Consider the following 16,478-nt stretch of genomic DNA (forward strand, 5'->3'; position numbering starts at 1 on the left):
ACCTAACAAGTCGCTTAGCCAGCGGCGTACCAACCACATCCTCTTTCCAAATTTCGCATACACATGGAGCACGAGTATACGTACATCCAAATACCATTCGATTCGATGGCTACTGGCTGTTGTCTTTAATTATGATGTTATTGCATTTCATGACGAGTGGCCACAACATGGACAGGAGCCGACCGCCCAGGGGCGGCAGGAGCCGCATCAAAAACATTGCCTCCGACATTAATAATAAATAAATTACCATAATTATTTAACATGAAAGGAGTGGCGGGGCAACAAAAACAGCAGCATCGAATAAATCGCGAGCAAAAATTACATAAAATATATCACATAAAAAAAAAACACATATTCGTACGCAAAAAAAAGAGGACACCAAATGAAACGGAAAAGCAAAATGCAAATGATAAACCAATACAATATTTGTCATTTACATACATCACAGATACATATGTTTTGAACGGTGTAGGTATGTAGGTGTGTAGAGAGTGTGAGGTTCTATATAATTTCGATTTATGTTGTGGCAATAACAGGCAGCAACTGCAGGCGACAAGCAGAACAATCGAGGCGAACAGGAGCAGAATGAGGACCAGACCAGAGTCATGCAATTTGACTGTCAGATTCAAATGCGACAGTTTTGACAGCGCGTCGGGCTCATTATTTGCATACAGATGACGTTATGACGCCCCCGATGATTGAGCCAAGGCAGGGAGCCCACAAAGCGAAGGCCACAAAGCCATGGACGCAGAAGAACCATACCAACCTTACTCCACCCGATTAGACCTTAAACCAAACTTCAATGCTTGCACATTGAACCCCATTAGATGGCCTGAGTCACAGCTGGCCTAACCCTGAGAGCCTCAAAGAAGTTTCTCTTGGGGAGAGGCCCAAAGTATGTGCCTGCACTTGCTTCGGCGTTAATTGTATAAATAGAATACAGCACAGAAAGATGTCCATTTGATATATATATAGTAAAATATGCAACATATAGATATGTCACTATATATATGTATTGTAGAGTATATGTTGTCTTCTAATTTGGCGAAGCATCATTCACTTATTGCAGACCGTTTCCCCGATTCTACACATCCTTAGGCGAGATATTCAGACATTTCTCACTTAATTGAAAGCATGAACCATTCAACTGGATTTTGTTGAAGAACAAATTAACTTTAGTGAGAGAGCTATAGTCCACATATCGACGATAGTCTCACTTCGCTACTCGGAAACTAATCGCAACTCCATATCCCTCTAATGTTGGATACGCATACAAAGGTTAAACAGATTTTAGTTGCAACAAACTTTGATGCTCCAGCTCATACAGTTGCCGAAACTAAGAGCATCAATTCGAGACTGATATTCGAATTTTGTCCTTTCTGTGGACTGATCAATATTAGCCCCTTAGATAATTTGAAATTGAAAAATTGAAATTCGCAGACCTTATACAGAAGCTTAACGTGGCTTACTTTGTCGAATACCCTCTGCATTCGACATACAGAGAGAGAGATGATGATGCCTCGGGAGTGCCTCATTCAGGAAAATTCAGAAGAAAACGAGGGGGAACGTTGTGAGTTGCTGCGGCGACCGCAACTCTACATTTATACCCGATACATAGTCAGAATGGCTACATTGAGCGACAACGTATGCGTGCGGGAGAGACAGAAAACGTGTCTGAACATGTCGTCGGGCGCTGCGTAAAAATGATCTGATCTAATCCAGTACAGCAATCTCATAGATACGGCCATTCTCTATGATTGTGCGTCTTTAGTTTTCTCGATGCTCCCAGACAGGGCTCAATGAACTAGGCTATTGGCTGATCAAGAATACTGATCAAGAATATATATACTTTATGGGGTCGGAAACGATTCCTTCTGGACGTTACACACATCCATCTTCACCACAAATCTAAAATACCCCAGTACTCAGTACTTGAGTATCGGATATAATTAAAACAAACAAGATTATCATCAACTGAGCTTATAGCATATTTAGTTATCGAAAATCAATTTAGTAGCAGTTGTAGCAAATTATATGAAAACTAGTATCCGTTTGTAAAAAAGTCCAGCTTGTCACACGACGGCATCTGCATTTTGGGAGCATACTCCAACAAGGAATCACGGTAATGCACCTCCGTATTGCATGCATCCCTCATAGTATTCCAAAAATTGTTTTCGACCATTATTTCCCACAGGTTTCCCAAAGGTTTATATTTCGTGAAGCAGTCCCGGTTCTGTGGTAAATAATATGGAACCTTTATGTTAGTGGTCGTGCACTTTAGTGGAAACTTCTCCGAGCTAATCAGGCTATAGCTGGGAATATAGAAGAGATAGACAATTATCAAGACAAAGATTATCAATACTATTGCTATTGCCGCAGCGATTCCACCTGGTCTCGCCATAGCTGCAACGTAGTTTTTGATCGAAGTCTTTGCGCATGGTACTATCAATTAAGACATTTTTAGCCTTAAGAAGGGCTTGAAAGGTCTCAGTGGCTCTGGGGTCGAAATTTTTATCTGGATGTACTTTCTTGGCCATCTTTTTGAAGGACATTAATATTTGAGCTTCTGTGGCATTGTGAGGCACATCCAACATTTTATAGTAGTTATTGCCACACGAATGGATTCGACGCACTGCTTTCTTCTGATCGATCGTATTCATTTTGATTTAGGCAAATATATTTGTTCAAAACTAATTTTACAATGACAAAATATCGGAGCTGAATAAATTATGATATTATGATGTTGTTAGCTTGCGTTTCAGACTACAAATATATTATATATCTGGACAAAGTTGTTGCTTGATTTTACTAGGGAGACTTATGCTAGGTTTGAATACTTGTTATACACTGGTAAACTGAATTCTTAGTATGCTCTGAAACACCAGTATTTGAGTCGTAAATGATGATACGATTGAAGTGTACACGAAGTATACATCGCTGAGAAGTGCATAAAAGCGCATTACGAAGAACACTACGCCTCGTTGGTCGATCAATGGAAGATTAAGTGAAGTGGGGATCCAAATATATGTCAGAAAGAGAATGACTAATGACTGTATGATAGGAAATACACGATTCATTGAAAGAACTCTTCGTCCATTGATGGCTTTTGAAGCTCTTGCTCTGGGTATGTTTACTAGTTCCTACGCAAAATTCCTTGGTTTTAAGTTTTTAGAGAATAAAACTCACAATCTCCTTGGCTTTGGGAAATAAGCCTAGAAAAAGACCACAATCGCATTGACAAACGCGGAAGGAAAGCTGTTGTCTGTGATCTGATTTCATTTTCCCTGCCACATGTCACTCTCCACACATTTCCATGGTACCCGCAGTAAGAGTCGCCGAGAAATGCCAATGAGGTGTAAATATTTATGAACTACGAGTATTTATTGAACATTTGACGTGGCTGAGTCTCTGATGACGATTATGATGATGATGATTTAACAACAAAAGCAGCTTCATCATCATCATCAGAATCAGCAGCAGCAGCAGCAGCCACGGTTACATTAGCTATCGAGAGGAAAAAGAAAAATTTAATTAAAAAAGCAAAAGGCAGTGGGGAGGGAAGGGAAGGGCAGGGGTGGGAGCACAAAGAGTAGCAGGAGAAGCAGGACAAAATGTTGACTATGGAATGCCAATTTATGACAGCGCCGACAGAGATGTCATGTACACAGAGATACACACACACACACACATGCAACGTATTGGAGATGGAAGCGGCACAAAAAGCAAAAAGCGAAAATAAATGGAAAATTAATGAAGTGCCGTTTAATGTTGTCTCAATGTAAACGCTTTCAACGCAGCGCAAATTAAATTGTTGATGCCATATACGTACGCCCAGAACCACTCAGAACCACTCCCGTGCCAAACTCCCCGCCCTTCAGCCCCCTGTACAACACACACCATTGGTGGCTGCTTTTGATTTATTGGTTTTCTTCAACCATTTTTTTATATGTACACCAGTGTGTATTTTCCACTGCTCCTGTTGCTCCTGCTGCGGCTGTTGCTCCTCCTGCATTGTAGATCCTCAGTTGAGCGTTAGCCTCCCTATAAAATTACATTTTCGCAGCCGCCGCAAGCTCCATTTCCTCCTGCCCTCTGTCGGTGCCATTTTGCACCCCATTCCCCACTCCCACTGGCTGACCACATGGGGAATGCGCAATCCCAACATGGGAGGAACGGAATGAAGGAATCAAGGAACTTTTCCATATGCAAAGTGCAATGGAAATTGCAATTTTTCATGCGGCTTCCTCTTTGGCTTATGCTTTCAATTCAATCAAATGCAAGGCACAGCGCAGATGGAATGAGAGCTACAGCCACTACCGCATTATGGGCCATTCCCGTATTCCCGTATTCCCCTCCAACCCTCCCCCCTCCAACAACTGGTCAGTACTTACCTTCTTGCAGTAATCAAGCAAATCCATTTTATCACGCAAACATGTGGCGCCAGTTGTTTTCTTGCTCAGGTCTGTCACCCAGCGTCCCTCCTCGGACAGATACTGCGGCTGATAGATTTGTCCGGCCTCGCAGAGCACAGCTATTTGCGGTTCCCAGCGTGGCGAGGCGCCCTGCAGAGAAACGGCATAGAATAGATAGAAAAACAGATTTTATAGAAATGCTTGATACGAATAGTTATTTGATATTAAATCAGATATTTCTAATTGACTTTCAGTACTGTTGTTAGGCCATCCCTCAGGTCCTTTCAAACGCGAAAAAGGAGTCGGGTACTGGAGCGACCGAAATCATACAAGATATTTCAAAAATTTTCATTCAGGAAATTTTAGCAATGCGTATACGCAATGCCAGCTATGTGTATACGTGTGTCCTGCTGTGCGTGTGACTGTGAATGTGTGTGTGTGGGGGGGGGGGGAGAATGGGGAATCAAGAAAGCCAAAGACAAGAAAACGAAACACGAAAGAAGACAGCAAAGAGCGGTATACGTATACAAAGACATCGCAAGGAACATTAATCATACGCCACATTGTGCACATCCCACATTCCTGAGGCAACACCCCAACCAGCCTCTTCTCTGTGTGTGGGAGGCGTGCCAAAGCGATAAAAAATGATGCCCCAAGCCCAAGCCAAAGCCTGGCACAGAAGCTGAAGAGGCAGATCAGGAACGGCAGCAGAGGAGAGCTCACATGAGAGGCTAGCACCGTGCCAAAGAGCAATTAATGGGTGTCATTAGGAAGGAGAGGGTAAACGCTTCATTACCACATGACATGGGCAGTCAGGTCGACAGGCCAGGCCAGGCCAGGACAGGCCAGGCCAGTCCCTGCCTCTCTCTTTCTCTTTTCTACAGATGATGAATGTTCTGGCAAATTATGCATAACGATATCAATTGATACATTGATTGATTGATGTCCTGCCAGAGGCGATGCAGAGATAGAACAGAGAAAAACAGCAGTTCAGTCAGCCGTCAACACTTCTATTTCTACCAACTTATATGTATCTCTAGCTTACCCATAAAATGGATAATCACCAGAGGCAATGGCCGACAATTCGAGAGAATCAGAATGGCGCAGCCAGCCAGGGTAAGGGTAATACGGCCTGGGAGAGATCGGAGACAATGCCAACGCTGATTGCAATCAAAGCTTTCCAGCTCTCAATTATGACCGGGAACAATAAACGTATTTTGCGATCTGCGCTTTGCTTTTAATTCACAGCTTCAATTTCCACCTCCGTGCCACCTCCCGCTCTGTTCTATTTGGCTCTTCCCTGCGTTCTGTCTGGTCTTTCCCAAAACTGGGGGCTTAAGTCCCTGGTCTTTGTTCCAGTTTTGGGCTGGCACAATCAAAATGGAGCAGGCGGCTCTCTCCGAGTGAGTTTACCCGCCCAGGGTTTGCCTTTGTTCTGCTCCTGCATTGTTCCGTGAAGCTTGCTGGATGCAAGCGACTCCCAGAATACGCGAAATATATTTACTTATTCACTCACGGACCACCTGCAAAACGATGATTTCTGCGAGGCCAGAAGTTGGCATCGAATTGGGAATATCTCCTGAAGAGACACGTTTTCGAACTGAAATGCAATTCCAGCTTAGGGCTTAAACTCCAACGGGGAACGTGGCAGCATACTCATTGATAGATAATGGAATGTCCTTCATGGGAACTTTTCATCACTCCTCTATTTCCCCATTTTGCAGAAATTATCCCTTTCCATCATAAAGCGACGTAATACACGTAGAAGGAAACGTATTTATCGTTACATTTAATCTTAGTTCTGAGGAAAAAGGACTATCCTTTTTAGTCTTGGCTTTTATTCATGTCTAGAGGCTTACCTGAAGAAAGATTGCCTTAGAGACACTGCATCAACACCAACCAACACTGGGCGTCTCTTCGGTCTTAATCAATATTTATAGGTATTGATGGAAAAACCTACAAATTCCCAGAGTCCCCCACCTATCACCGACCACTTCCCACCTCCCACTTCCCAGCTCCCACTTCCCACAAAAAGAAACGAACAAAGTGAAGCTATTCATATTCATCACACACGCTCTACGAGTTGATGCGCCACCCACCGTGTCCACCTCCAACACGCCATGTGCACGCCTGGCCGTACGCATTAAACTGCTTCAAAAGTAACGGATACTTGTAAAACTTCATTAAAGTCGACTTCCGGCTGCCAGGCAGCTGAAATATGCATTGCATTATACTCGTACACGTACTTCGAGCTTCTCCCGAGTCCTGGCTCTGATCCTGGGTGTGCGCCAGTCCATAACCCTTTCTCTGCTTTTGCCTCTATCTCTACCTTTTTCCATTTCCATTTCACTCCTCCTGCACTTTTCCTTCTCGCATTTGTGCACGTTGGTGTGCGTTCAACTATTTTAAAAGTAATTAAGTTGGCAAAAAGGCGCCAATGTGGTTCTGAAGCTTTTATCAGTTTGTCCGTTGCTCCTCAGACGCCTTCCGACAGGAGCAGAATGCAGAGAGGATGTGCAGCCATTTTTCCAGGCAATCTAATAATTCAACCAAAACAACAGCAACAGCACACACATGCACACACATAGACCCAAAGAACCCCCCCCCCCCCCACACACACACACACACACACACATTTGCATGGGCTTGGGCAATGCCCTCTACTCTATTATGGGTGTGTGTGTGTGTGTTTGCTTATGCAGATTTTGTTTGGCTTTGGGCCTGGAACCAGGACTGCACTTGTTGTTGCCCACGCCCCCCGTTACTGCTGGGCCAAGTTGCTGCTACGTTGTTTACACTAACACCAACAATGGCATATGCCAAACAACAAACAACAACGAGTGTGACATGGGTTACGGGGGGGGGCTGAGGTGGTCCTGAGGGCGTGCTGAGTGGGGCAATAATAATGTCGCTAACCATGGCAACGCAATGTGCAAACAAAGCCACAAAGACAAATTTGACAGGAATAAAGGGAGAGGCAGAGACTAGAGAGTAGAAGAGTTTTACAGAGGAAAGTAGGGAGAAATTTAGAGTATTACACAGCCAGAGAGAGAGGCAAACATATACTCCCATGTAGATATAGGGAGCCGAGATAGAGGGAGACCTCTATTTGACAACCAAATCAGTTTACGTTGCCTTCCGTTGCAGACTTCGGACCTCAGACTAATGTACGGATGCCGCAAAATAATATGGCATGCATGCTATTGTGTGTGTGTTCGCGAAAAGCCAAAACAAGCGAATTAGAGAGAGAGAGAGAGAGAGAGAGAGAGAGAGAGAGGGGCCAAGAGAGCGGAAGTGTCATATCTTTTTTTGTCTATGCCCTAGAGAGAGCAAACGAATGCATGTCCTGCGACAATTATGCGGAATTTTAGGTATTTGTGGCTTGGGAGACAGGAAAGCTTCTTGCGAATGACACAGAAAAACTCTCTTAAGTTACAGTTCCTCCTTTGTAGTTGATTGAAGGATACCCCACGATAATCCAGGCTCGACTTCGGCCCGCCTTTGAGTTGATATCAAAGAAATTCATTCAACTGCCGCCAAGACCAGACTCACGGATATATAAAGACAGACAGTGTCTGACAAAGGGACAAGCGACAAAAGAAAATATTGCATCGCGAACATCCACAACATTGAAGGGAAGCAGTGTGGGGGGTAGATTGGAGATGGGCCATGTTGCATGTGCAACAGCCGCCGGCAGTAAGTTGTCAGGCCAGGCCAGGCCACGCCCACCAAACAGGCAGGCCTTCCACCTGCTGCGCGTCTGTTTATGCTTCCGTCTGCAGCTATCGTCTCTGTTCGTTTTCTCCTTCTTCTTCCGTTGCCGTAATTGTTGTTGCTGCATTCGCTGCTGAATGGCAATCATGGCAGCACCCCCGGCCCCGCGGACCTCCGCCGCCCCACCCCCACTGCATCCGCTGTGTTTGCTGAACAAGCTGAAAGGGCGACAAATTGTAATCAAATGCACGCATGAGTGTCTCTATGTCTCCCCAATGGTCGTGGGCGTGGCGATGCGACAGGTTTTGGCATTGCCCGACCTCTAGGGGAGCGGAAAAAACACGCTTAAGGGCACTGAATGGACATTGATTAACTGCTGACTCGGAAAATACTCCGCTTACTCCCCGTACACTCGTTGTTTCGCATGTGCCCAACTTAACAATCAACAATATGGGCCAGCACCGAAAAGTGTGCAACAAAAACTACTTTCGAGAAATACTTAAGGACAGTACAGTCCACTGCAGTGGAGGAAAACGAAAATATACCTCTTTCCTCATTTTCCTCATACGTAGACTTTTGAAAAACGGGCGAGATCAAACCGCATTCAATTCTCACTTTCGATATAAAAACTCAGAGCCGTCTCCCTCCAGCCCCATGGCGGAGGGAACTGGAGATGTGTATGGAAATGTTTCTAGGGTAGAATGTCGAGAGCAAAGCAAACCGGCAATAAGTACTTTGGGGGCTACTTATAATGGCCAGAACGAAGTCACGGCGCAGAGCCGGCGTAGTCACGGGACGCGCCGAAAGAGGACCTTAAGTGAAAGCAGGGCCGACCAGAGACGACAGAAACACAATTATGTTAATGTTTACTCGACCGTAATTAACTCAAATTTATGATATTTTAATTTCAGCCAAACGGGAGCCAGGGTCCGGGAATTGGGAACCAGGAACCGGGAACAGGCCCAGAACAGGACACTTGGGAGAGAGAGAGGCAGAGAGAGAGAGAGAGAGAGAGAGAGCGAACTGAGCTCGAACTTTGCGAGAAGAAGGAACAGAGAAGAGAACAGAACAGAAGGGGAAACGGGAGCAAAGCGAAACAAACAAAAGAAAATTGCGTTATAATAACACACGTAAAAAAGTTCGTCCTTCCCATAGCCTCTTTCTTTTCCGTCTTACCCAACGTTATGCTTAATCTGAGTTGGAGACAAATAGAATTTTAATGCAAAATAAAACGAAAATGCTTCTCTTTTTTTGTGTTTGGTCCGTCTCGTATTCTAGCGGAACCCAGGCAGCGAGGGCGAAGGAAAAGGAATAACAAATGCTCTGATCGGTGGAAATTTACAACTACAGACCGTTTCGTGGCTATAAGGACTGATTTTTGTAGCAGCTCCCTTGTGTACTTGTGTACCACGAGTAATTTTGTTGAGAAAGTTGTTCGAATCGACTATATTTCAATAATATCATACGTTTTATCTGTAGCGGAAGCTGAATAAATAAAGGATAAATCTTTTCCGTAATATCTTTAACATTTTTTGGAACGTTCGATGTCTGATTTGTACCACAGTCTTCAACCAAATCTATCAGACAGAAATTGGCTGAAACTTATTAAAAGAAAAATGTGTATCCATATTTATATGAATATTTTCAACGACTGTATCTTTAAAGTTTAAACACATCTAAATAATCTGTTCTTTAATCAAAATATGAATACCATAATTTCAAATTTGTTTCGATTCAAAACCCCTAGCTATAACAATTATCGATTGTTTATATAAATGATTGAGTATTGTATGCTCGAGTTTAGGTAGGAAAAGGTAGAGCAACCGCAGACCATGTGCCCCAAACCTTGTCCGGCCCCCTTTCTGCAGTGTTTAGGGCATTCGAATTATGCTTTGCATGTTAAATTGGCGGGCCAACAGCCAGGCAGAAGAAATGGTCAGGGTGGGAGGCAAGGAGGAAAAGGGGGAGAAACGGGGCAGAGTGGGATGCGGAGGAAAGAGTGGGAAATGGAAAAGCAGGGACTTCAACAAAAAAACACGTAGCAAGTGCAAAAAAAGCTAACAAAAAATATAGGAAGAAACAAATTGTGAAAAATAGCCACAAGCAAGTGCTACCAATGGGGGAGGGACTGTTGGAACAGGGGATGGGGATGGGGATGGGGATGGGGATGGGGAGGGGGAGAAGGAGGGTGGTAAAGTGGGCAGTGTTGCCTAAGTAGCGTGTCGCGCGAAGTAAGTTAAAGTTTTGGGAATTTGAGGAAACGTTTGCCCCATCTTTCTGGCAGCGGGACTCTTTGGGAGCTGGCCAGAGTTGGTCTCTCTTTGACACACACACACACACACATGTAGACATACACATATAGAAAGAAAGAGAGAGTCTTGTGTGTCGCTCGGCTATTATTTATGAGTTTGCTACGTTTTGCTGTCTTTTGTGCATTTTCGCTTTTTGCCATTTAACTTCTTTTTTTTGCATCATTTTCCCATCTTTTCTTTGTTGGTTTTTTTCATTTTAGCTGTCGTTTTTTCGTTCCGTTTGCTTGTGGCTCAATTTCGAGTGTCAAAAGCGATGTGGTTGTTGTTGGTTGTTCGTTGGTTGTTCGTTGGTTGTTCGTTGGTTGTTCGTTGATGACTCAGCACACTAAGCCTGCAACTGCCTCGGAGGGGTGCCTGTGTTCATGTGGAGTGTGAGGCTTTTGGTCATTTGCCATGAAATTCCCTTTGCTTTGGCCTCTCCTTTCTATCTTTGCACTCAAACATCTGTCAGCCTATCTCTCTCTCTCTGTGAGTGCGTATTTGCGTGTGTAAGTGTATGAATCAAGGAATTTTACATACACACATACAAATGCAGATCGAAAGCTGCTTCCAGCTGCTATGAAAAATCTGAGAAATAAGGTAGAAAGAAAACGCAAACGGGAAGCGGAAACTTTTTTGGAGAAAAGTTGGCATCAAGTAAAATCCTAAAAATTTCTTCATTTCTTGCTCCATCTCTTCGAGTTCCAACCGCTCTTTCTCAGTCTCCTTCTCTCTCAGGTAAGTCAGACAAGTGCTTTGACAGAGCAGACACACACACACACACATACTAACACTGCCATGCAAATTGAAATTAATTTTGTGAAAAGTGCCTGCAAGTATGCAACACAATTTTTCCAAGCCAACTTTGCGACGTGACAAGGAGTATGCGAGTGTCTGTCTTTGCATCTGTGTGTGTATATGTGCAAAGTACTGTTCTACTAATTGATGCTTTTGAAAACGCTTTTAATTACATTTGCGGGAGGTGCCTGCCAAAGGCTAGGATGCGCTTGGAGCAGAAACCTGCCACTGGAGTGCTTCCCTCATAAGCTGGCGAATGCTCATCGGCAGTCAGCACTTTCATCATCAGCGACAACATCATCATCATCATCGGCAGTGGCTGTGGCTATTTTAGTAGATTCAGCTGGATAGCCAGCTGCCCACCAGTTCATCATTGATTCAATGGCATTTTCAATTTCCATTTTTGCACTTTTATCGTGCAACTGCTTTTCCTCTCACCTCTCACGTCCCACAGTTTTCCATTTTCCCAGCGGCCTCCTACCCCTGCATCTAATTGATTTTGCATAGCCATTGGCCTGATCTGTGACTGCTGGCCCTCCTGCAGCGTATCTATGTCGGTATCTATCTCCTGCAGGAGCTCCTCAATTATAGAACTTTTGGCCCCAAAATGAAATTACTCAAGTTTGGCTCCACGCTTCCATTGGGCTGGGATTGGTCTGTGTTTTCCTTCTCTTTTCGTTCTCTTTGCGCATAGCTTGGTGAATTTTCGATTTCTCGATGACTTCAGACGATGTTCCCGCCCCGTCCAGATAATTTGGGTCATTCCACTCCCAGTTAGCTCTCGTCCTGGCTCTCGTCCCCGAATCGAATGTCTATTGGGCGGTTCATTATTTGTCGATTTCCTGCAGATCACCCGCTCCCACATCTCGGCCTCTGTCTGCTTCCTTCATTTCATTTCACTTCATCTTATTTCAGTTCGGTTTTTTATGCAGCTAATTGAGCGCGAGCAGTGTAAGAGTGCGTTTAATGGCTCCAGATGACAATTGGAAACTCATTTGTAATGGGTGAATGTGGATGTTTGCAAGCGATATTTAGCTTGCCAATTGCCCAAAAGTTGGCTTTGCTCCATTCAACGAAATTAGATGCAGACTGAGAACAGGCACTAGGGCCGCTCAAGTGTTATAGAAAATCAGAGAGAGAAAGAGACTTGAGACACGGTTGCCAATTGAGCTGGGATAGGTAAAAGTAAGAGCACGAAAACGATGTTAAAACAGGCCTGAAAAATGAGAAAGGTGCAGACTCGTGTAAGCCGAGAAAAAGACAGAGTTCAATTGAGGAGTGCCAATTGTCTGGAACAAAAACTAAAAGGAAAATATATAAAATGTTGTGCATTTGCATTATCTGAATATGTTTTGGGGTAATTGTAAGCTATAATTTCTGTACATTTCAATTTAATCCAATATAATGGGCTCCAGACGAAATTTTGATTGAAAACTGCTAAAAGTTTACGAAAAGGTGTCACACTCATGATATCGATTGGTTTTTCGTGATCCTTCAGATTCAATACATATGTACATATATTTGATAATTTGATTTATATACACATTGAATGTTTTATTTTCTATGTTCTGCAACACAATTCCCAATCAGTCAATTGATCCAATGATTCTCATGCCCGCTTCATTATTCTCTCCTACGGAGCCTTTCTATACCCCTGCCACGCTCCATCCACATCCCTCCAACTCAAAATCCAACAGAATCAGAAAAGAACGAAACGAAGTTGAGTGAAAAATTAACGCTGAATCAGCACCGTAATCAACAAAAATTACGCAAAATTCATGGCCATGCAAGCAGCGATGAATCAGGCGGAAGACGAGGGGTACGGAGAATGGACAGCCACGTATGTTGCAGCCATAATGAAAATGCTGGCTAACAACATTATAATCCTGGCCACAAATTGCTGAGGCTTAAAACGTTCGCTCGATAATAAATATGATTAATTTTACAAAAATAAAAGCCTACACACTGGCCAAAAAGAGATAGGCAGAACAGCGAGAGAGAGAGAGAGAGAGACAGTGAGAGTGAGTACTTAGTACAGTTGGCCACAAAACATTTGTGATGTGTGTAGAAGGGGTAAAAGTGTTTGCCCAAAATGCAATAAAGCTGCCAAAACAAAAAACTAATCAACAAATTATGGGAGCTAAGTGGACAGGAGCAGCGCCAGGACGAGGACCAGGACGACGACCAGAACGAGGACCAGAACGACGACCAGCCAGAGAGAGAGAGGTAGAGAGCTACGGATGGCAACAGGGCTGTTGGGAGATTGTTGCATACTTTCGGGCAGCCATTGCAATTCAATTAACTGTAAAAACTAATTAAGTGACTCGTCCCGAGGGTCCGATGGCCCGATGGCCAGGGGCCAGAACAGGACAGTATGCAACACGGCTGCCTAAACTCAGCCCCGCCCACACCCACACTCACTCGACCACTGACGGGTGGTGTGTGCGTGTGTGTGTGTGTGCAAGATATTTGCATGTGTGTTGCTTGCATACTTTTTGGCATAACTTTTGGCTTCGTCTTGCCAACAAATTGAAATTGGAAGCTCATGGAGCAATATCCAGCAAGAGCTGAAAGCCAGTAGCGAAAAAGGGAAGACAGAAAGGCACACGAAGCGGAGCAGAAGGGGCTGCCAGAGGATGACTCCTCGTGCGTGCTTCAAGATGGCGACTTCGACAACACTTGGAGCTAATGGCCTGCCAGCCAACTGAAGGAGACTGGGAGGGAAAAACTTTTCATGCCCCCTCCGACACGCTCCTACTGACAGCGACTAATTCCACTCCTCGTGCCCGCTTTTTTACCCCCTCCTCTTTACTCCTTTTCTCACATTCACTTTAATCGTATGAGCGTAAGCCAAATGGGAAGCTTTTTCAATTTGCTAGCACACACACACACTCACCTCATATTTAGGGATGGAGGGAGAAAGATATTATGTATCTAACCTATCCGAAAGAATACTTAATCATCGGAGAAGAGTTGAAGCCGGGGCTGCCTGCTTCTCCTGCATCTGCCTGCCACATCCTGCTGCGCCTCCAATTCCTCCAGCCCTCCTCCTTTTCCTGTGTGCTATCCGGTATTTAATAACCGAGAGCTGAGAGCAACAATAACACCTACAACAATGGCACAGGTAATAGCCATTTCAGTGTGCATAATTTATGCTCTCTTAGAATAGAATTTCCTCCAGAAAACTCAAGCAGATTGGGTCTCTGACATAGTCGGCTAGACGCAGAGACAGAGCTTCTCAATGCTTATTTTCAGCCCTGGAGCTGAGAACAACCAAGTGCAATCTTTATGCGTTCATCCTGCATGTGTGTCACTTGTGCAACATGGTATTATACATGTCGGAGAGGCAGATACGAGTACCTGTGCAAACGCTTAAAAAAGCTTCCCAGGCCAGTTTAAATTTGGTCTGAGACCACGATAAAGGCTCAATTCAGTCATAACTTTAATACCGATGGTTCTGGAAGATGCGCCTTGATATACCTAGAATATTGTTTCCTTGAATCTTTTATGGATTGTGTGTATATGTACAATAAATAGACATATATTCTAATATTTGTTCCCATAATCCACACAGAAATTGTACATTTTGGACTGGGGAGACTGCCAAGAGAACACGAGAAATTTAGTCTTTAGTCAACGTGCCACATGCAGTGCTTGCACATAATCTTACGTTCCCCATGGCTTCCGCAGAGCTAGGGGTTACATCGATTCGGAGCTGATTGATTCCGCTTTCCCAGTGGATTCATTTGTTGTTGACACATTTGTGATTAGGTCTGGCCTCATATCGTTCCCCTTTGAACTCAGGATAATTGCGGCTGCTCAGGTGGGTAGGCAGAGCGAAGAGGGAAGTGGAATACTCGTATGTAGTTTCAAGTCAAAGTCTCTGGCTGAGTCACAGTCGCTTTGATAAGCGTCGATTTAAGGCGTCGAAGCATTTGGCCCACTCATTACAGACAGAGAACCGTGAAGGAGCAGCCACTCAAACACTCACACACCCAAACACTCACACTCACACTCGCACTAGCACTCACATTAAGAGTCAGCGTCCCACCCACACATACTTAGAAGCACATTCACCAGATAAATGCCATGATTGAATGGCGGGTGAAAGGTTGTTGGGGGTTTCGGGATTGAGGTTGGAGCTTGGAGCTTGGGGTAAGGGTTGGAGAAGGGTACGTAAGCCAGCTAGTTCATTAAATCAGCTCCCGCTTTATCTGTTTCCTCCCAATGCTCCTCACACTGTGTGCCCTCCTCTCCAGTTTCCTGCTCCCTCCTGTGCTCCCCTATTGCATTTTGTACGAACTCGTATTTCGAATTTCTTTGCCCCGCTTGCTGTGCTTTCTTGTTACGCTTTTCTCATTATCTCCTTTCCTCTGTCCTTCCGCGTCTGTCTATGTGTCTGTGTGTATGTGTGTGTAGAGGGGAAGAAAGTCAATGAATGTGTTCATTCGAAACTGCAGTTGGCGGAGCAAGTGGGGTGGGGTGGGGCAAGGCGTGACTTACGTGCATAAATTACAAACAGAAGCGAGCGCAAGGGGTGTATGCGCAATATGGCCAAAAACGACAAAGCGCGAGGGCGAGAGAGAGAAAAATGTTGACAGCGACAAGGTGTTGGCAACACACACACACATACCCTATTTGAGACACATGCAATTTAAAATTATTGCCAAAGGTTTCCCGAAAGGTGGGCCAGATAGCCTTGATCCCTCGACAGGATATGAAGGACAAGAAATAAAAGCATAAGTATCTACGTCAGGATTCATATCGAATACTTTTTCCAAGCAAAGAAGCCACTCGGATCGGTGGCGGAGCCGAGCTGAGTTGCAAGATGGCGTTGGAAGCGGAAACGGAAGCGGAAGCGGGCAACGCTGGGATACATTTTAATTAAGTGCAACAAAGGGGAAAAGAAGCACTGCACAGGAGGGCCCATTACTCACTTGAAGGAGGGAACGAATCAATTACAAAGGGTGAAGATGTGCCAGGCCACGGCTTATAAATCACTGGCAAACGGAGCGATCCTCAAGTAATGAATAGCCCCAGAGCTCTCACCATCTGCCCAAGCATCTGTATTCAAAGGGTCGTGAAACTGCCGACCATTTTAAAATATTTTTTGTATCAATATTAAAAACTTTACAATACAGAGCTTACTTATCAATGAGGAAACTGCCGCCACCCCTCGCAAAAGTAAGTCGAAAAATGTATACGCTTCCCCACTCAAACGCAATATTAAAATCAAATAAGGAGCGCCATGCTCCTCTGGCAG

The 16,478-nt window shown here is 44.3% G+C and overlaps 1 protein-coding gene across 7 annotated transcripts in view; it reads right to left on the reverse strand.

The window, feature by feature from the left end:
• Window positions 1-16,478, reverse strand: part of LOC6602756 (amyloid-beta-like protein) — a 51,272-nt gene that overhangs the window by 14,133 nt on the left and 20,661 nt on the right. For all 7 annotated transcript variants that reach the window (XM_026991927.1, XM_026991926.1, XM_026991928.1 and 4 more), the window contains one exon: window positions 4,392-4,562. In XM_026991927.1, coding sequence (XP_026847728.1) covers window positions 4,392-4,562 — 171 coding nt within the window. The remainder of the gene's footprint in view (window positions 1-4,391; window positions 4,563-16,478) is intronic.

This window comes from Drosophila persimilis, unplaced genomic scaffold (genome assembly GCF_003286085.1).
Source record: "Drosophila persimilis strain 14011-0111.01,24,50 unplaced genomic scaffold, DperRS2 tig00000697-arrow-arrow-pilon, whole genome shotgun sequence".
Taxonomy (NCBI): Eukaryota; Metazoa; Arthropoda; class Insecta; order Diptera; family Drosophilidae; genus Drosophila; species Drosophila persimilis.